The sequence below is a fragment of the Heterocephalus glaber genome, unplaced genomic scaffold (assembly GCF_053883595.1).
Source record: "Heterocephalus glaber isolate CG9 unplaced genomic scaffold, H.glaber_assembly_v1.0 deba00000546, whole genome shotgun sequence".
In the NCBI taxonomy this organism is placed as follows: Eukaryota; Metazoa; Chordata; class Mammalia; order Rodentia; family Bathyergidae; genus Heterocephalus; species Heterocephalus glaber.
The window spans coordinates 1,840,004-1,861,870 of NW_028258147.1; the positions used below are offsets into that span (position 1 = coordinate 1,840,004).

General features: G+C 40.3%; 1 protein-coding gene across 3 annotated transcripts in view; it reads right to left on the reverse strand.

The window, feature by feature from the left end:
* CUNH6orf141 (chromosome unknown C6orf141 homolog) overlaps positions 1-16,981 on the reverse strand; it is a 53,787-nt gene extending 36,806 nt beyond the window's left edge. The window contains exons 1-3 of one of the 3 annotated variants that reach the window (XM_087204522.1): positions 16,127-16,981; positions 14,229-14,358; positions 12,813-13,580 (exon numbers count right to left, since the gene is read on the reverse strand). In XM_087204522.1, coding sequence (XP_087060648.1) covers positions 16,385-16,981 — 597 coding nt within the window. In that variant the 3' untranslated portion in view covers positions 12,813-13,580; positions 14,229-14,358; positions 16,127-16,384. Of the gene's footprint in view, positions 1-12,697; positions 14,359-16,126 lie in introns of those variants that run through there. The other 2 variants (XM_087204523.1, XM_087204521.1) reach the window with 2 other exon arrangements.
* Positions 16,982-21,867: the final 4,886 nt, after the last annotated feature.

Sequence of the window (21,867 nt, forward strand, 5' to 3'; positions counted from 1 at the left end):
CTTTCTTAGCCCCTCCTACTTCTTCCATCTCTTGATTACTTTCCTATTTGAGAAAGACCTATCTCTCTACTTCCTATTACCTTTTAGTTTGCTCTTTATTTATAATTTGAGTTTCTCATATAAGAGAAACTATGCAACATTTAAGCTTGTATATCTAATTTATTTCACTTAATATTATAGTCTCAAGGTCCATTCATTTTTTTTTTTACAAATGACTCAAGTTTATCTTTCTTTATGGCAGTGGTGCTCTATTGCGCACAAATACCACATTTTCTTTATCCATCCATTTGTTGGTGGACATATAGACTACTTCCAAGATTTAGCTATCATGAATTGTGCTGTTATAAATGTGGGTATGCATGTATCACTGTGATATGATGGCTTTAACACTTTCGTGAAGATACCTAGATGGGGAATAGCCAAGTTAAATGGATTTCTAGTTTTAGTTTTTTGAGGAATCTCCATATTGATTTCCACAGTGTTTGTACTAGTTTATATTCCTAGCAATGCAGAAGGGTTTCTTGTCCCCCACAGCCTCACTGACATTTGTTATCACTTGATTTCTTGATGCTGGCCATTCTTTCTTGGGTAATATGGAATCTTAGTGTTGTTTTAATTAGTGTTTCTTTGATGGTCAGTGATGTTGAATGTTTTTTTCATGATTTTACTGGCCATTTGTACTTCTTCTGTGAAGTATCTATTCATTTCACTTGGGTCTTTTATTTTAGATGGTCTATTTTTTTTTGAGTTCTTTATATATTATAGATAATAGTCCTCTGTCTGAAGAATAGCTGGGAAAACATTTTTCTCATTCTCTAGATTATCTTTTCACTCTCTTGGTTTTCTATTTGTTTGTTTTGCTGTGCAGAAGCTTTAAATTGATGTGATCTAACTTGTTGATTCATGGTACTATTTCCTGTGCAACCAGGTTCTGTTCAAAAAGTCTTAGGCAATGCCTATGATGTCAAGCATTTTACCTACTATATCTTCCAGCAGGTTAAGTGTTTCTATTTTAACATTTAGTTCTTTGATTCATTTGCTTTCAGTTTAGTACATTATGAGAGATATAGGTTTAGATTCAACCTTCTGCTTGTGGATAGCCAATTTTCCCAACATCATTTATTAAAGAGTCTATCTTTCCTCCAGTGTGTTTTTGGCTCCTTTGTCAAAGATCAAATAGTTGAAAGTCTTTGGGGTTGTTTCTGCAACCTCTATTCTGTTACATTGATTCTTATGTCTGTTTGTATTCCAGAAGCATGTTGTTTTTATTAATGTAGCTTTGCCATATAACTTCAGTCTAGGATGGTGATGCCTCCTACTTTACTCTTGTTACCCAGGATTGCTTTTGGTATTCTAGTTCTCTTCTTGTTCCATATGAACTTTTGGATTGTTTTCTCCAGTTCTGTGAGAAATGCTGTTGATATTTTGATTGGGATTTCATTAAATGTATGTATCAACTTTCGAAATTTGGCCATCTTTTCTATATTGGATATACCTATTAAGGAACAGGGAATATCATTCCATTTTGGATATCCTCTTTTTCTTTTTCAGAGTACCATAGTTTTCATTGTGGAAGTGTTTCAGTTCCTTAGGTTAATTCCATTGCTATTGTGAATGGTATTTACTTCTTTCTCGGTAGGTTTATTATTGGTGTACAGGAATGCTATTGATTTCTGTGTGTTGATTTTGTATACTCCCATATTGCTGAACTTTATTATTAAATCTAAGAGTCTTTTGGTGGATTTTGGGGGGGGGGGTCTTTTGTATAGAGGAACATGTTATCTACAAATAATGATCATTCTTCCTTTTCTATATTTATCCCTTTTATTTCTTTTCCTGCCTAATTGCTTTTGTGAATATTTCAAGTACTATGTCATACAGGAGTAGTGATAGTGGACATCCTTGTTTTGTTCCTAATTTTAAATTGAGGGGAGGTTTTCAGTGTTTGACCATTTAATACGATCTTGGTGGTGCATTTTTCATAAATAGTTTTACCAGACTGAGATAAGGTTCTCCTATTTTCTTCAGAATTTTTATCATAAAAGGATGTTGGATCTGTCAAACACTTTTTTTGCATCTATTTGAATGATTATGTGATTTTTGTCCTTCTGTTTATGTGATATATTACATTTTTTGATGTACGTATGTTGAAATATACTGGCATCACTGAGATGAAGCCTAGTTGGTCATGACATATGATCTTTTTGATGATTTGTTGCAGTCTGTTTGCCAGTGCCTTGCTGAGAATTTTTGCATTTATATTTATTAAAGAGATTGGTCTATAATTTTGTTGTTGTTGCTGTCATTAGATCCTTTTCTGATTTTTTGATCAGGATAATGGTAGCTTCCACTAAAAATATTGAGGAATATTGGTTTAGATATTATCTTTTTATAACTGAATAAATATATTTAGGTAGGTGAAATGGAAGTTTGAATGTGTCCCTTTTGACCTTACCCCAAATTCTAATCAAACTACAGATCTCCCCTGAGCTCAGTAGTGATCAGCCCTGGAAGATGTAAAAATCTGGATTCTCTGGAGAGAAAAAAAACAAAGTTGACAGAAAATCATCCTTTGTGCTAGAGGAAAGTTTGGGGGGAGATGAAAGAGACCAAGGGGGAAGGATTTGCATGTTACTGGTTTTCAGAGATTTGTGAATTTCTGTGGGAAGGTAATAAAGCATTTCAACTGAGTATTCCTGGAATGGTGATGTCTTCCTGCACTACAGAAGTGATTAGAAGAAACAATGAGTTTCCTCTGGGCATGATTCTAGGAGAATACCAAGCTTTGCCTGCTGAAAAGACTGGAGAACAGAGAGATTTTCTTTAGGTACCAGTCCAAGGGAATTATATTTTGGCATTAGGCAAATCTCTGACTCAGTAAGAGATTGCTGTGCCTCCCTATATTTTCAAGATTGTTGCCACCCAGGCACCTCAGCAGCAGGAACATAACCTCTGGTGAATAGACAAAAGAAATGGAGAATTCACCTAATGGGGTCCCAACACCCTGAGTGAAGAGTTAAAAGAATACTTAAAAATGAGTTTTAAACAAAAGTGAGATCTAGAAAAATAGAGCTAATGAGGAAGTTCACCCTAAGCAGAACTCTCTTATCTTGTACAGTGAATGGTTTAAAGACTACAGAAACAAGGGCTGGAGAAACCCAAAGATAGCTCAGTTTTCACAAACTTGTCTGAAATTGGAGTTAATAACTATGGGCCAGTTTTTTAGACTCAGAAAAGAACAAAGAATAATAAAAGCTTCCTGAAACTGATCATGTAAGTAAAGTTTGAGATTTTTAATCAATCCCATTAAGTAACATGATAGTATTACTTGACATCTTAAATTTTAAGGGGGAAGAGACAAGGTAAATATAATGTTATTTAAATATTTAAAGAGCAAGGTTAGACTTCCAACTGAACAAAAATAACATTTCTTCTAGAAAATAAAATTCTACAAGTGACTAAGGATGTTTAAGCATAGCACATACACTCATGTACATACATACATGCACACATTCATGAAACTTTGTTGGAGCTCTAAAGAGACCATGGTTTACAAACAAAAATTAATTGAATGACTGAATGAATTAACCAATGAAATAAAGATGGGAAAGATAATATATCTGGATAACAGAACCAGCATATTTTTCATATGAATGACAGGAGTGATAGAAATATGAACAGATAGAAGAGGGGAATTTTTACTACCTTAATACCTGACTGAAGAAAACTCTTCCTCCTCTATGTATCAGAAAAAGAAGGAATTGATTTGGGTGTCTTGACCAAAAAGCTGGCACAATGACATACTTCTCAAGAAAGTTAGAGTGGCTGCTGGATGGCCACCTACCTAAAGGCAATAGCAACTACAGCCCTGCTAACCAAAGAAGCCAAAAAACTAACTTTAGGACCAAAACTAAAATTCCTGACTCCCCATTAGGTCAGGGATGCTCTTAAAAAAAAAAGGTCACTTGTGGTTGGCAGAGAAACAGCTGCCCAAGTACCAGACCATGTTTCTATACTCCCCTGAGGTGATCATAAAGACTTGCACTACTCTTAATCCTGCCTCATTGATGCCTGTAGGCTCAGAGGTCAGCCACTCTTGTGAACAGATGATTTCCCAGACCTATGTAATGAGGCAGAACATCAGTGATGTGCCCAAGACCCTGAGGAGGTGTGGTTCACTGATGGAAGTAGATTTATTGAAGAAGGACATCAAAAGGCAGGTTATGCAACTGTCAGTTCACAACAGGTCACTGAGGCCAAATCTCTACCCCCAGAGAATTCCACTAAAAAGCAGAGCTCATGAAACTTACTCAAGCATTGATATTAGAAAAAGGCAAGTGGCCAACTATTTACACAGATCTCAAATGTGTCTTCTTGATACTACATGCCCATGCACCAATCTGGAAAGAAAGGGACTTGCTAACTAATAATCATCTAAAAAGCACAAGCAAGAAATTCTACTACTCTTGGAGGCATTCTATCTTCCCAGGAAGGTTGCTGTCATTCATAGCAAGGAACACCAAAGAGATATATCTGAAGTCTCCTTGAGAAATCAAAAGACTGATAGGCAAAAAAAAGGGTAGCCTTACAGGCCCTCAAGACCCTAGCCTTATTCCTAGTTTTGGGAAATCATTAAAACTCACCTATTCCTCCACCCCCACTCCAAAGATAAATGGGCCTGAAGACAAGGAGGAAATAAAAAGGAACTTGTGTGGTATTTGGAGGAAAAATTAGTCCTTCCTCAAAGGATACAATGAAAAGCTATAAAAATATTCATAATTCTTTCCATATGGGAAGAGATGCTTTATGGAAAATGGTTACTCAAATTTTCACAGGACCAGGACTAGCAGTGACCACCTCACAGGTCTATCAAACTTGCCCACTCTGTGTCTACAGTAACCCTTGCAAGCCCAGACCACCTTCTTTGTTAGAACCCATATAAGAGAGACATATGCTGAAGAAGACTGGTAATTAGACTTTATTCACTTGCCATTATGTGGGGGATTTATACAAATATTGGTCCTGACACTTTTACAGGTTGGACTGAGGCCTTCTCTACCCACTCAGAAAAGGCTACAGTGGTATTCAAGGTGCTCCTCAAGAAATCATCCACCAGTTTAGAGTATAGCAGTCCCTTCAGAGTGACAATGGGCCTTCTTTTACTTCTCAACTTTAACTCAGAGGGTAGCAAAGCCTTTAGGAATAAAGAACCATCTCCATTCTACATGGAGATCTGTCCTCTGGAAAGGATGAAAGAACCAACCAGACCCTAAAATGATCTCTGGTAAAACTTTGCCAAGAGACTTCTGAGTCTTGGTTCCAATTATTTCCAGTAGCCCTCCTGAGGGTTCAAAACACCCCCAGAACTGGGTTAAATATGAGTCCATTTGAGATGCTATATGGGAGGCCTTTTCTATCTTGATATAGTAGTGGACCTGGAGGATCCAAGGTTTTTACAGTATCTTATTAATCTGGGCCAAGTACAAGAAGCTATCCAACTATATGGAAACAAAGTCTTGCCAGCTCCTACCTAGAGGGAACACCTAGTGTCTGCCTTGGAGACCACATGCTCATTAAAATTTGGAAAGAACTCCTGCAGGCCAATTGAAACCAAAATGGAAGGGCCCCTTTTCAGTGATCCTTGCTACATCCACTGCAGTAAAGGTGGCAGAAATAGATAGTTGGATTCACCTCTCTAGGATAAAGCCAGCCCCACCTGAACTATCAGAGGTAAATAAAGATAGTCCTGTGAACTTTTGGAAGATCTGAGGGTCCTCTTTCAAAAAGCAAGACTCCAGTACTGCTCCAGGTGCAGATAAGTAGAGTTATTAATGATCCCTGATCCACCATAGTTTAAACAGATACCAGTATTAGGACTCCTGTTTTTAGTAGGATTCAGAATGTAGGTAATTCTGCTAGTGATATAACTCTCAGCTCTCAGTAGTTTATCTAACATCTCTCTTCACCATGCTTTTCTCTCCACAAAAAGCATGGAAATAAAACTCCTTAGAAAGCTTCTCTCAAATTGTAGCATGGAAAAATAATCTCTGTAATTGCAGGATCTATCATAGTCCACCTTTAAGACAGACCAGGAAATATTTTGATCTGCTCCTTCTTATATTTGGCCTCTGCCTCCTCAACCTACTGGTAAAATTTTTCTATCCAAGGCTTCAAAAGATCCACCTTCAGATGATGATCCAGACTACAGCCCATGACTCTCCTGACAAATTCACTGAGCTTTCTTCCATCAAATAGGCAGTTCAACAATTCCTAACATAGGCACTAACTCTTTTCTCATTATCTTCTGACAGGTTCTTTCCACCCCAGCTGGTAAGCCCCAATGTCCCAAGGTAAGTTAGAGAACACATCATCTCACAAAAGGTAGGGCCTACAACACTTTTATCAGGAAATAAGAAGAAACCACCCGCCATGTGGCACACACCTGTAATCCCAGCACTTGGGAGGCTAAGGCAGGAGGATCACTGCAAGTTTGAGGCCAGCCTGGGCTACATAGTGAATTCAAGGCCAGTATGAACTACTGTGAGACCCTGTCTCAAAAAAAAAAAGAGAGAGAGAAAGAAACTACTCCTCCTTTGGCATCCCATAATTATGCAACTTCTGTCTCTTGGGGGAAAAGGAATTAGGAGATTAAGGCTGGGGCAAATCAAACAACTGGGGGGAACGTGTCAAAGTTATGGAGACCCAGGGGACATACACAGAACACAGATCCCAGGATGACTGTGTGGGTCCTGAATGCTGTACATGAACCAATCAGAAAAGTGTTAGGTTCAATTCTTCATTTACATCTGGCAGGTGGCCAAGTGAGTCTTTCAATAGGGCAGTTTATATCTGGTGCCAAGCCAAGTGAATTATATTAGGACAACTATCCCAATGCTTTATTTGCATGAGGGAGCAGTCAATGAAGGAATTTCAGATATAAAAGACCCCTCTTCATTATCCTTGGGGTCACTGTGAGTCTGTTCACTGGCCTGATCTCACTTTACAGAACATACTTTTTCCCCCACCTTCAATAAATGTACATCCCCACTACCTTTTCTGCATGTCTTGTCCAATTCTTCATTCAAGACACCAAGAACGCAAAAAGACCTCCCCCAGGACCCACTATGCAGTAACAAACCTGCAACTTGCCCAGTGAGTAGGGTAAATCAAGTTTCCCATCTTTACTTTGAGGATCTCCTTGTACCCTGTCCAGTGACATTCACATAGTTTTTGGAGATAACCACATTATGCTTTTTTTAAAATCTAGCAATTAGACAAGAGAAAGAAATAAAAGGAATAAAGATAGGAAAGGAAGAAGTTAAACTGTCATTATTTGCTGACGATATGATACTCTACATAGAAGACCCAAAAAACTCCACCAAAAGTCTTCTAGACTTAATTGACAGATTCAGTAGAGTAACTGCATACAAGGTAAACACTCAAAAATCAATAGCCTTCTTGTACACAAATAATAGACTTACTGAGAGAGAAATTAGGGAAATAATCCCTTTCACAATAACATCTAAAAAAATGAAATATCTAGGAATCAATTTAACAAAGGAAGTAAAAGAACTCAGCCTTGAGAACTACAACACTCTGAAAACAGAGATCAAAGAGGATATAAGAGAATGGAAAGACATCCCCTGTTCCTGGTTAAGAAGAACCAATATAATGAAAATGGCCATACTTCCAAAATTGCTATACAGATTCATTGCAATCCTGATTGAAATTCCAACAGTATATTTCACAGAACTAGAGAAAACAATCCAAAAATTCATTTGGAACCAGAAGAGACCTAGAATAGCAAAAGCAATTCTAGGCAACAGAGACATGGCAGGGGGTATCACAATCCCCAACTTGAAACTATACTACAAATCCACTGTGATAAAAACAGCATAGTACTGGCAAAGAAACAAACCCAAGAATCAGTGGAATAGATGAGAAAATGCAGAAACAACTCCAAATATACTCAGCCACCTCATCTTTGACAAATGAGCCAACCACCCTCATTGAAGGAAAGACAGTCTCTTTAATAAATGGTGTTGGAAATAATGGATTTCAACTTGCCAAAGATTAAAACTAGACCCCTATATTTCACCATGCACTAAACTAAAATCGAAGTGGATTAAAGATCTAAATATTAAAATAGAAACACTAAACTCGCTGGAAGTTAGGTAGAACTCTTGAAGACATTGGCATAGGAAAAGACTTTATGAACAAATCCTCAGTAGCATAGGAACTAGCAGAATCAACAGCTGGGATCTCATCTTATTAAAAAGCTTCTGCACTGCAAGAGAACCCACCAATAGAGCTAAGAGACAACCTACAATGTGGGAAAAAAATTTTACCAGCTGTTCCTCAGACAAAGGTCTACTATCTAGAATATATAAAGAACTCAAAAGAATCAGACCACCCAAATATAAAGACCCAATTCAAGAACAGGCATCTGAAGTGAACAGACATTTCTCAGGCAAAGAAGTAAAAGTAGCAAATTGGGGCTGGGGATTTAGCTCAGTTGTTTACCACCTGCTGCGCAAGCGCAAAGACCTGAGTTCGATCCCCAGTACCAAAAAAAAAAAAGTAGCAAATAAACATGAAAAAATGTTCAATACCACTGGTCATTTGAGAGATGCAGATGAAAACAACACTGAGATTCCACCTCACCCCACAAAGAATGGGTGCTATCAAGAAATCAACCAATAACAAATGTTGGCGGGGTTGTGGGGAGAAAGGAACCCTTCTTCATTGTTGGTGGGAGTGCAGATTGGTGGAACCACTGTGGAAATCAATATGGAGATACTTCAAAGAACTAGGACTAGAAGTCCCATTTGACCCAGCTATTCCTCTGCTGGGTGTCTGCCCAAAAGAATTGAAAGAATCATACCACAGTGATATATGCTCACCCATGTTTATAGTGGCACAGTTTATAATAGCTAAAACTTGGAAACAGCCCAATTGTCCATCAACTGGAGACTGGATAAAGATGTGTTTTTTGGGGGGGAGGGGTTTGTTTTGGTACTGGGGATCGAACTCGGGACCTTAAAATGTGGGGTTTTTTAATAAAATGGATTACTACTCAGTCATAAAGAGAAACTGAGACATTTATATCTAAGTGGATGCACATTGAGGCCATACTTCTAAGCGAAATAAATAGGACATGCATGTGTAAATACTGAACAGTTTCTCTGGTGTGAAAAACTAAAAGTGTAAATAAGGATCAAAATGTATAGATATTGTGTAATAGGAAAAAATGTTCTGAAGGAGTAGGGGAAGTGGGAGGGGTAGGGGAAAAAATAAAAAATATGAGAAAAGGAAAAAACTGGAAACAAAGTCTTTGTAAATAGGGAAGGGTGGAGGGGGTGAAGGGAGGGCAGGGGAATGGGGAAAAAAATAAGAACCAAGATAAATTGATGTAAAGATACAAGGTCCCAATGACGAATGTAACCTAAAATGTACCAATAAACTTAATGGAAAAAAAAAAAAAGTAGCATTGAGAACAAAAAAAAATCTAGATTATAGCATTGCAAGTGATTTTTTAGTGGAGATGCAGGATTAGTTCTAATTATCAATGCTCAAAATGCTATCTAATGGATAAGTGCCACCTTACTGAAACTAAAGTAAGGATTGTGCATGGAGGACACAGGGTACATAAACCTGATCTTAAAATTACATAACCTGCCCTGGCTTAAAATCCTGAGTGTTGAGCTGGGGATTTACTTCAGTAGTTTCACTGCCTGCTGCGCAAGCACAAGGACCCGAGTTCAATCCCCGGTACTTAAAAAAAAAAAAAAATCCCGAGTGTTAAAGCTTCTTAGTGTGCTCACTGGGTAATTCTTGGATGCATGTCCTAGTTTGTGATTGGACTTCTTTTGGCAGCTCACTAGGTCCATGGAAAAGTGGGTACAATTGAATGTTGAATTCAAATTACTTGGGGAAAAAGATTTGAAGGGTACCAAATAATATTTACTGAACAAAGAGAACTTTCAGGATGAGCTTCTGAATGTAGTCAACTTCTTAAGGATTCCCTGATGACCAGTGTCTATGTCTTAGAAACCCCAGGCATGTTTATGGATTTCCTAGCCAGCCTCAGCATTGACCCAGATCCTGGAGGTTATAAAGATTTGGGCTACATGGTCTTTCCATTCCATCTGGGTGTGTCACTAGACAGGGTTTGAGGTGGGAACACAGAAATAAGAAACCTAGACCCACTTCCCCATAGAATTAAATTCTAGGTTTGCTGACTCCCATGGTGGAAAACGTTTACAATCCTTTTGATTTCCGGGAAAGGATTCTGTCTGTGGTGGTCTCAACCTTTCCAGAACCCAGATCATCACAGGTTTAGGCCAATAGCTGGAGACCTCTGGGCATAGATGAATGTCCCTAGAGATCCTCCATCTTGGTTGATGTCTTCCATATTGCAGGGAGTGTAACACTTCTATATGTGGAGCTAGGAAGGGATTTGACCCAGTTTTAAGGTAACAAAGGCTTTGTTCTGCTTTTACTAACCTACTGGGTGTCTGTAGGCCCAAATGAAGAGTCATGGTTCACAACAAAAACTGACTTTTAAATCCGAGTGTTCCAGAGGAAAATACAAGTTATGGTTTTAATGAGTAGTAGTAGGTAGCTCAGAATTTTGCCTGATCCCTGTCTCTATGGTGGGTCCTAACTGTTATGACTGCATCACCATCATGAAAAATTACAGTAGCTAATTCTGAATATTATACACCCAGCATTGTTGTAAATATTTTTCATTTAACTTAATCCTAGGAAAAAAACTTATGAGGTTGACAATACTTATTGCAGAATGCTAACATACAAATTTCTGAGGCAGCTGGCCTGAGAAGCAAAACCACAGCAATCAGTGAAGCACAGCACCTGGTCAGTGACTGCCAGCTTCTCTGGTTCTTGCACCCTTCTAATTTGGGACCTACCAGAGAAAGCCCTAAATCAAGCATGGAAAAGGCTGCTCTTCAGCTTCCTCATGCCAGCAGGGTTCAATCAGAGCAAATCTCAACCCTTCCTTTGTTCACTATTGTCAAAGAAAAACAGCACAGGACAAGTAAACAAAGGAAGTCATATTCAAGACTATTCATTAGGGAAATCCAACTCTTCTGAAACAAATGGTGACAGTTTTTAAGCAATGTGGTAAAACTAGTGAAAAGTACTAAAGGACGTTGGGGGAGCAGGTTAGACAATGTGATTAAACCGCTGGTTTCGCTAAGTGACACAGACTTGGGCTTCTACTCTATTCTCTCACAGACACTGGGAATTTGGGGCCATATCTTTGTCATGATTCCACCTCAAAGGGATGGAGAGATGTCCTTAAAACATTCCTGAGCTAAAAAATAATTGGCACAAAGCTGGGTGAGGGAAGATCTACATTTCAAAGGTGCAGAGGAAATTCACATTGGGAAGTTCACTAAAGCTCTAAGAAAAGGGAGGTCAGACCTCCAGTCAGGAGGCAGCCCATTTGGAGTTTAGTCAAGCTAAGAAAATGTAAAGCTTTTCTACTCCACACTTGCCTTGCTTTCCTGCTGAGAGATGATACTGGTTGCCTCAGTGTTCTGAACACTTTGTTCTATTTTTTGTGAAGTTCCAGTCTCCTTGTACTCTGATCCTGTTTCTTTGAATTAAGGTTCTAGCCTAGGATAGCCTCAAATTTGCTTTGTATGCCAGCCAGCCCTCTAATTCTCTATCCTCTTGCTTTAGTCTCCAGAGTCCTGGGATTTTAAGGCGTCTTACCACCATGTCTGGCTCTCATTCCGTTTTAAACTTCAAAATCTGAGTGTGATTTTAAATGTATTTCTTTGCTTGAACATGACCAAGTCATGTTTTATTGGTAACTAAGGGCTGAAGCATGCCTAAGAACTGTCCTAACTCCTTACTCTCTCTAATGTGGACTACTTCCTTTCTTATCTTCATCTACAAAGGTAGTCACAAAGCCTTGTCCTCCCTAATTACAGAGCAAAGTACTGACTGCAGTTATAGAGCTAGCAGGCTGTTCAAGATGGACAGCCCTTTGTTCTCTTACCTGAGCCAGTTGGTTCAAATTTAGGCTCCACCTTTCCCCACCCCCTCACAAATCATCAGCAGTGGCTGACTATTCCTGACTCAGCCTATAAAGTCTGTGCAATTGTGCTGTCTTTAATGACTTCCAGCCCTTCCTACCCCAGGAGCCTTTGAGAACATATTAATTTACATTCTTGAATAATTAGATAACTACATTTCTGAAATACGAACTTCAAACTCCAACAGTCAATCGTTCATTAGAAAAAAACTGAGTAAGGCTCTTTAAAAAGACACATTGCTTCTGAAAGATCTTTTTTTTGCCAATTTACAAATAACTATGTCATATTTCACCCTCCTACAATCTCAAGTATTTCTATAATTCTATATATTATTAGCGTCGTGGCGTTAACACTTGACAGGAAATGTAGAAAAAAATAAAACTTTTTTAGTTTTCATAAGTGACCAAACAAGTAAGCTACTGAACTAAATACAGGGGATATGTGGGTGGTTGTCAGACTACATTGAAAACCACCCTGGGATCTTTTCAAAATGTAAATTCTGACTCAGTAGATCTAGTATGGGCCTGAGATCCTGAATTTCTAAAAACCTTCTTAGAGATGGCCATTGTTTTTGGTTCACAAACCACAATTTTGTGTAATGTTAATTTACATAAAGAAAAAGACAATACTCAGAAATTAAAGCAGTTATATTAGTACTATTTTTTGTATAATCTATGCTTACAATATGTAAGTATTTATGCATGTACACAATAAAAATAGAATAAAGCCATACTGAAAACTTACCAAACATTAACAGATTCGGGGTCAAGAGCTTCTGGATACTTTTATCCTGCTTTTTTCCTTACAAATTAATATTTCCTCAAAATTTTCTGCATAAGTAAACTTTTTTTTTAATATCCTTTGGCAGGCACAGTGGCATATGCCTGCAATCTCAGCTACTCAAGAGGAGGACTGCAGGTTCAAGCCCAGTCTAGGCAACTAACCAGAGACCTTGTTTCACAATGAAAATCTTTTTTGGTACCAGGGATCGAACTCGGGACTTTGTGCTTGTGAGGCAGGCGGTGGAACCACTGAGCTAAATCCCTGGCCCTCAAAATGAAATTTTAAAGAAAGCCTTTTCCTTTTTCCCTTCCTTTTTGAAGTAAACAGCCACATCGTGTCTTAGCATCAAGCATTGGTTATGTCCAAAAAGAGTAAGAGCAGCAAGTCAAATGTAATGAATATCAAAGGTGATTAAAGTTGTGGATAAAGGGTTTTAAGAGGTGGACACTTGCCCGATCCCCATAGGGTTATGTGACTGTGACATCTGACTAAGTCAGTGAAGTGACCAGGTGGCTTCTGGGAGGTATTGGTGTGATTCATCCACCTAACACATTTTTTAGAAGCTCTTCTCTTTCCATGAGGTAGAGGTGAGATCAAAGAGCCAAGACCCAGCCATTCTCAAGAGATTTCTTAGTATGAAGCACAAGTTTCACTTCTGATGCACTCCCAGACACAGGAAGTTTGCTCAGACTTCACATGATGACAGGGTCCAGCTAGGATCAGGGAAACCTGTAAAGCAAATGCAACCACCTTTGAACTTACTACTTTTTGTTTATAGAGAGACATTTGCTTTAAAGGAATCTAGAAACATTTTGGACAGTTAATAGGGAGGTTGGGCAAGTGCTTAAAATGTTTCACTTAAAGGGCATAAAATGAATTCAAACATATTTGAATTAAAGGAATTAAATTAACTTGGAAAAAAAACCATTTTTGACAGGAGATAAAAAGAAAATCACTTCTGCCTATTCTGCTTTTTTAATATGACAGGGCATCAGATTTAAAATCGTAGAGGAAAAACAAACTAACCTGACAGGTCCTAAAGAAAGTATTCTCAGCTCTTACCTTCCAAAAACTCGACAGTCTGTAAAAGAGAATCTTAGTTAAAAAACAACTGGTTTGCCTTTCATTAGATTTTTTTCGTTTTATACTTTCTGCTGTTATTAAACAAGACTAAAACCTGGTTAGAATAGTTAAGTAATAGCAACCACACTAGTAATAAAATGTTAATTTTTAATGCATTGTATGCCAGGCAGTATTTTAGGTACTTTCAGTTAACTTAATCATACAAAAAACTGTATGACACCATTTATTATCCCCATCTAATGAATAAGGACACAAAGGGACGTAGAGATAAGGTACCTTACCCAAGTTACATACAGTTAGAAGTGCAGCCAGTTCTGAATCCAAGCAGGTTAACTCCGGAGCTGGCCTCTTGAGAAAAGGTGCTACAGTATTTTTATGATGAAAGTTGCTACCATTTTTGGTCACCATGACAGAATTTTCTTGTCTATATTCAATAAGAAAATATATAGACCAAATTAACAAGGTAAGGTATAATATTTATCTGCCAAGAAAGTTAATCTTACAGTTGCTGGAGAAACTTCACTGTAAGGGGCAGTATGGCTGGGTGCAGTAGCTAACATCTGTAATTCTAGCATTCTGGGAAGCCAAGGCAGGAGGGTCACATGTTCCAGCCCACCCTTTGGAATTTAGCAAGTTGTGGAGACTCTGTTTCAAAATACAAAAGAAAAGGTCTGGGGATATAGTTCAGTCAGAAAGCCCTGGGTTCAATCCCCAGTACTGAAAAAAGAAAGAAATGAAAGTAGAGGAAGCAAAAAAGTGGGTGGTGGAGGCAGTATTCCCTTTCTATCTACCAAGCAGATTAGAACATAAGAGGAACTCCTGTGCTGAATTCCTAAGTGAGGGTCTCATGAAGGTCTGAGATCTGCTATTGGTAACTCAGTCAAGAGGCCTTGCAGGATTCAGGGACATCAGGGCCATTCTCCCATTTTTCACAAACATAGGTTAGAAAACCCATTAATGTCCTCAGTTATCTCTTCACCTCCAAAGGCCATCCACAAACCTTTGGGAGATGACCACACTGTCTACTTAGCAAGCATACGAAATTACTGACTGTATGGCCTACATTTTTAGGCCAAAGCTGGCTCATCTGTAAAACAGGGACCTATCTTACTTGCTTGTCAGGAAGCAAGAGTAGATGATCTTTTGAAGGCATTTCAGGATCTAGTTTAAAATAGGGGCACACGGGAGGGGCCTGAGATAGGAAGTACTGTTCAACCTCCTCCTCAAAAGCCACAGTTCCATTCCTTTTGCTAATTGTCCTTCACTAGTGGCAAGACCGGTGGAGTAGCTCACCAATAGAGGGCGTTTTGTTTCTCAAACTAGGCCAGATACTCGAGTTGATAACGACTCTAATAACAAAGGGAATCAATAATAAAAACAAGTTGTTTCTTTAGCACCAGGAGATTAAACAACAGGTGAGATGTATTATCAATCTATTCTTCACTACAAATCTTATTAATAAAGAACTATAAATAAGAATTGGGCATACAATCATTTTAGGGCAGATTATATACACTATTTCTACCTATACATAAGATTTATGTAATGTTTTTAACATTAAAATAATTAAAAATTTCAGATTAAAAGAATTTTTCTTGGACTTAGATCTTGTTTGGGGCAAAGCACTTTTAAATGGCATTTGGCATTTTCAAAGCTCAAGTCTTCTGTTCCCTCTTCCCCTAGCTCCTCTCTCTCTCTCTTTTTTTGGGGGGTATCAGGGATCGAACTCGGGACGTTGTGCTTGCGAGGCAGGAGGCAGAACTACTGAGCTAAATCCCTGGCCCTTCCTCTCTTTTTCTTAACACTGAAATATGGGGTTGGGAGGATGGAAACTCTTAGGAGGTGAGTGACAAGAAAAATTTTGACTTGTCGGTTCGTTTTGTGTGTTTTTTTCTATTGCTTTTTATTTTCTTTTTAAGCCTTTAAAACAAGCCTCTTTCCACGCCACCCACTCCGTGCACTTCCCAAAGGCAGCCCTGAAACTCCACTTCCGCTTTAGGTCCTAAAGGGGGGAGGGGCAGAAAACAGATCAATAAGAATTATAGCAAAATGAGGATTAACAACAGGTTTTCTTATTCCAACACTTACACGTTTTGCCATTTTGAAAATACCTTTCCCCCTCTTTTCCTTAATGATTTAGGTCCCCAAACTCTCACGGTACTTAGGCCACAAAGGAAGTATCAGCTGCTTACAGTTTCAGCTTTCCTGCGCGCCAGCCCCTTCCAAGGGGGCTCCCTCCGGTCGGTCAGCTGTGGCTTGGGGTTCCCGGAAGAGCATTTTCCTCTAAGGATTCTCGCTTATCCACCCGGCGGTAACATTTCTGGGGCTCCTCTCCTCTGGAGCCTCAGGTCCTGGCCGGGGGGGGGGGGGGTGTCTCCAGGAAACGATCCTCAGCGCGGTGCGCCGGGAGATCCGGGGTTCAGCGGGGGTACCGGGGACCACAGCCCGGCTCACTCCCGACCAGTGCGGAAAGTGACCGCGGTCACGGAGCGCTCCTCGGTCCTCGTGGTCACGCGCCCCTGCCCCCACGCCGTCCGCTGCACCTCCTGGGTCACCTGGGAATCCACGACCCGCACGAGCACGGGCCTGGCGGGGAACGCGGGGCCGTGGGGCCGGGCCGCAGCTGGGGCTCCTCGTCTGCCGCTCAGTCTCTTTTCTTGTGGAAAGCGAGGACAAGCGCACTCCAGGTCGTGGTCGTCTCTGCCTGGCTCGGGTAGGGCTTCCCCGCTGGCCACCTCTTCCCACTGACTGTCACCTTGAGTCCCCAACCACCTCTCCGGGTGCATCAGAAACAGCACTTTCTCTCTGACCCACGACTCACAGTCCCGCTCTCGGGCCCGGCGTCCCGGGGCGCAGCCCGCCGACAGCTCCTCGCGGGCGCCGCCCAGACCTCCGCTCGCCTCTGCGGGCTCGGGTCTTGGGGCGCCAGAAGCCAGGGACGGGACGGGCGCCCCACAGCGCTCAGAGAGGACCCCGCCTGCTCCGGGCTGAGAGGGCGACCCGCACGCACCTCCCGGGGTCCCCATCCTGCCGAGAGGGTCATTCATGCCTTCCTCCCCTCTCCAGTGCACGCTGCGGTCGCTCTCTGACCTCTTCGAAGCGCGGGACTGGCAGTTCCTGGGTGTGGCCTCTGCGGCGCTCTGGGGCTCCCCGCCCCCGAGGTGAGCAAACAGGTTCAGCCTTAGGCCAGTTTGCTTCTGAACTCCCAACCCCCTCCTACTCTTCTCTGCCACTTCCTCTTCGAGGCTTCCTAGGGGTCAAAAGACAACTTCACTTCTACCGCAATCGCTCTCTCCCTCCCTCCCCGTCCCTAGCCCTCCTTTCGTGCTGTGTTTGATTTTGACTCCTATGACTTCTTAGCTCTATCTAAGTTCTACATCCACTCTTCCTTCCCTTTTCTCCAGAGCTGAGGTACAAAAGACCTTCGCACAACAGCGTCCCCCCCGGCCCCGTAGTGCCCAAAAGAGTTTTCTGTCCGTGGATACTTCTCCGCTGAGGGAACAAGGAAGTTTGTTTTTAATTGTCTGATTTAAATCTGAAAAGCATTTCATGGCCACACCAAATCCACCCCCACTGTGCTGCGGAGATTGTGAGACTGGGACCTGGAAGACTTGGAGTTTGTCCTTCCTTTGGAATCCGGGGTCACCGCGGTCACGCCTACCTGCATTTTGGTTATCTCCGGAAGGAACTAGGTGTCTTTGGTTTAAAACAAGCTATAAAACAGAAACGAAACACACAGAAAGACCACTATATATGTTGTGCCCAGGTCGCGAAGTCCCCAAAGATCACCAAGGAGCCGATTCCGATGCAAACACACGAGGGTCGTTTATTCAAGCTCGAGCAGGGACTCTCAACCGTCGCCGACGCAGCGGGTCAGGATTAAGAGCCCCGAATTTCAAACTAGCGGGGTTTTTATAGAGGTTACAGCAAGGTTTGGACATTTTTCACTTAGCAGTTACATGATTGGTTAACATTTAGCAAGCATGAAGTGTACATTTCTGATTGGCTAGGTTCATGGGGGGGGGTTGAGGGGCGGTTACTTGTAGGTTTTACGAGGGAAATGAGGGACAAAGGTTAGTGGTCGACTGTCAGGTACTGATGGTCAGCAGACACACTGACTATTAGTCACGACCGTTACGTACTGACAGTCAGCACATCTACAGACTGTTCTACGGATAGGGGGCCCGGAACGTTCTTTTCCTAGGCAAACAGATGGTTGAGTAATTAACTTAGGAACTTTGCTTCGGTACAGATTGTGTCTTTTGTCCCAGAGCATGTACATTTTAACCATTAATTTGTGAGAGACTAGGGGAGTGGTGCATTTTAGCAAAATGGAGTCGCTTTGGTCTCACATATAATCTTCAGGATTAAGAAGTTTGTGTTCTGTCGTTTTTTGAAACCCCCTCTCCAGGCCTCTTCTTTAACCCTAGAGGCTTCTGAAATCTGCCACACTAATCTTTGCCTAAGGTTAACAGAAAAACAGAAACTCAGATTTATGATTTTTGGTTCATCCTTGGTGCTTGATTTACTACTGAAAGTGCTCGGTGTTCGTGTTTGGTTTAGAGAAGTCACTGCAACGGCGGACTTTTCTACCCTTACAGGAAGGACCAAGTAATAAAGTGAAAGAGGTTATTTTTGAAAGTGAGGACCGTCTCCCGTCTGCCAAATAATATAAATAAAATTGCTGAGGAAGAGTGGTTAGGAAACTGTTAAATCACAACGTCTTCTTAAAGTTTCAGATAAGAATTGTTCTAAGCACTTTAAACTCATTTAGCCTTCAAAACAAAGTAAGATACTACTATTTTTGGTACCTCTGAGAACTTTGGAGCAAGAGAAGTGAGGTATTTGCTTGGCATCAAACGCTGATAACCAGTGGAGTTAAGATTCCAATGTGGTTAAACATTTCCTCCTAATTGACCTCTAAATTACCTTCCTGTTTTAAGACTGACTTCATATTCTTTTCTGTTCATTTACTTGACCAGTAATTACTGAATATGTGATGTCAGCCACTAGGAACAAGCTGAATTGTTTATCTTCTCAGCATTTTCATTCTTAGAGGTACAGTAACGTGTATCAAATCCTCCGTTCAAGGAATCAGAGGTAATAAATCAACTTTAATGAAAATGAAATTCGTCACCTGCAAATGATAAATCCCCTACCCTGCTCTCAAAGATTCCATTCTTATAGGTTTAAGTTAGGCTTAGAATATTGAGTTTTAACAAGGCTTCCGCAATTCTCACACTTGTGATAACATCGACATTTTAAGAAGCATTTCCAAAAATCTCCACGGATAAACTCTAGTCTTTTTTTTTTTTCTGTTTTAAGGGGGAGGGAGAGTAAAGGCATTGAAAATAATATATTCTACATACATGCACCAATTCCCCAAAATGAATGTATATATTATGTATTTGCAAACATACATTAATATTTAAAGAATAGGAAAGAAGGTGGCAATGAGAACACTATATTTTTCTTCCTTGCAGGAATATTGGCAGAATTCCAGTGAAAGTGTCTCTATCTAACATAATTGTAACATAAACCACAAATGTATTGTTTCCGAATAATTTTCTTGACATTGGGATTGGATGAAGGATTAGAATGGGAGATGGAAAAATGGAAAAGTTACTTGCTGAGGAACAAGGCAGATTCATCTATCATATGGCCCCTGAATTTCTAGATGTCAAGAAATTGTAAATTAAAACATAGAAGATAGCTCAGTGGTTCTGGCTCCTGCCTCACAAGCACAAGGTTCTGAGTTCGATCCCCAGTATCCAAAACAAAACAAAACAAAACATAAAAGAATCTGAAAGGTGTTATAAAGAATCCACTTGTCAAAAATAAGCTTTTGGGGCCGGGGATTTAGCTCAGTGGTTCCACCGGCTGCCTCGCAAACGCAAAGTCCCGAGTTTGATCCCTGGTACCAAAAAAAAAAAAAGCTTCTGAAAGGAAAGTTTATTCCAGTGAAGAGGGACTAGAATCAGGGACTAAAATCAGGAGATGCTAGCAGTTAGCAGGAAAATATTTCATCCCTGAGTGGATGGGCTAACATTGGGAAAGGAAGATAGCAGCCAGCAGGGAGGGAAGACTATACTTGGGGAAGGGGCTATAATCATAAGGGAATTTTATGACTTAGATGCCCAAGGATGATCTTCTCGGGTGGGTATAGTTACTGGACTTCTTGGAGCCACAGAAGTTGTAAATCACATTTTGAGTCCATTTGCCCTATTTAATGGGAAGCTGCTGTTGTTTGCGGAAAGCACCCTGTTTGCTTTGTCTTGTTTGTGAAGGACTCACTTAAATCAGACCTGACAAAAGGGAAGTGCTAAATAAATGAACCTTCAAAACGATGAGTCTAGAAAAAGTATAAACCAGAGAAACAAGTAGCTTTCCTCTAAGATTGTCTGCTGCATTTTAATTATCTGAAGGTGCCTATATGACTAATAAAGGGTGCTAAAAGAACTCATTTACCACTTCTCTAAATTACCTATGATAGCTGCAACTATGCAGGTCAGTGAGGGAATAGTAAAGCAATTTATAGTCCTAGGATCTGAAAAGTGATGATGGAACAACAGTCTATCCTGTGCCTTCATGGGATCAGAAAGCCCAAGCTCTGCCCAGAATGGTGGTACATTGCCTGAGATCCCAGCACTTGGGAGGCTGAGGCAGAGGGATCACAGGGCCAAATCACTTCTATTTGTTTGCCTACAAACAGCTTGAGCTGCCTCTGGCATTACTAAGATGCAGTAATACAGTGGTTGAATCAACATACTAATCAAATGAAGCAACACATTTAAAAGTGCTTTACTTCTGAAACTTAGAAATGCAATCTTGGAAAGCAGAATGAGAAAGAAGAGCTCTGCTATTTCAGCATATCAGCTATAATTTGTATTTCTATATCTGGTTAATGTGACACTATTGCATAGGGATCCTTGGTACATTGGCAGATTAGTTGCTCATTGGTCCTTTTGACAACAAAATTCATAATTCAGACAAATCTTTCTTCCAGCAAACATTTTTATGCCCACTTACAAGGTGTGATGTAAAAATACAGTGAATGTTTAAATTTTTAAAATCTATTAAAGACATTGTCATTAATCCCCCTCAAAGATACTGCCCCTTGCTTTGAACATATTTATACCATCATTCTTGCCACATTCTGAGGCAGTTCTGGAAATTCTCTTCTGTAAGTGACTTATTTGTGCTGTGTGGCTGCCTCAGTGCTCGGAATCAGTTCAAAACATTTACCTTTCGTGGTCATTTTGACCGTGAGGAAAAGTCAGAAGTTGCATGGTGCCAGATCCTATAAATAAGGTTAACCTGCCTTTCCACTGGATGACACTCACTGTTTTTGTTTTTTGTTTTGTTTTAAGTTGCAGGTATTAGGGTTTTTTTGTTTGTTTCCTTTCCCTTTTTATTAGAATGTTTTCAATACATAATATACACCTTCGTCATGGGGATTTGTTACCTATACATATCACGTCTCGATCCTTTTGTCTCAGGAAATATGAAATATGAAACATTATATCTCCCAGCCTGTTAACTGTATGATATGCTGAGTTTTTGTTTTCTAGAAATTGAAGAATGAGTCCTAGGAATGATGGAGGTTAAAAGTAGGAAGATATTTATTGATAGGAAAGCTCTTGAGGGGCAGGAGGGGTCCTGAGTGGGTAACCCAAGGACCCCACTTTACAGAGAAGTTTCATAGGGTGAAACCCACGTGAGTACAACGTGGGTCACAACCGTTAACATCCAATAAGGTTACAAGTATAGTCACTTAGGTAACAGCAGTGCAATTGGGAAGCAAGTCACATAGCAAGCGTGGATGGAAAGAACATGGATTCTCCTAGGAGATGGTGGGTCCAGAGGTCTCTGGTCACCCCCAGGGTGGTCAATGTCTATCTATACTTTCCTAAGCCCAGTTCTTTGAAGAAGT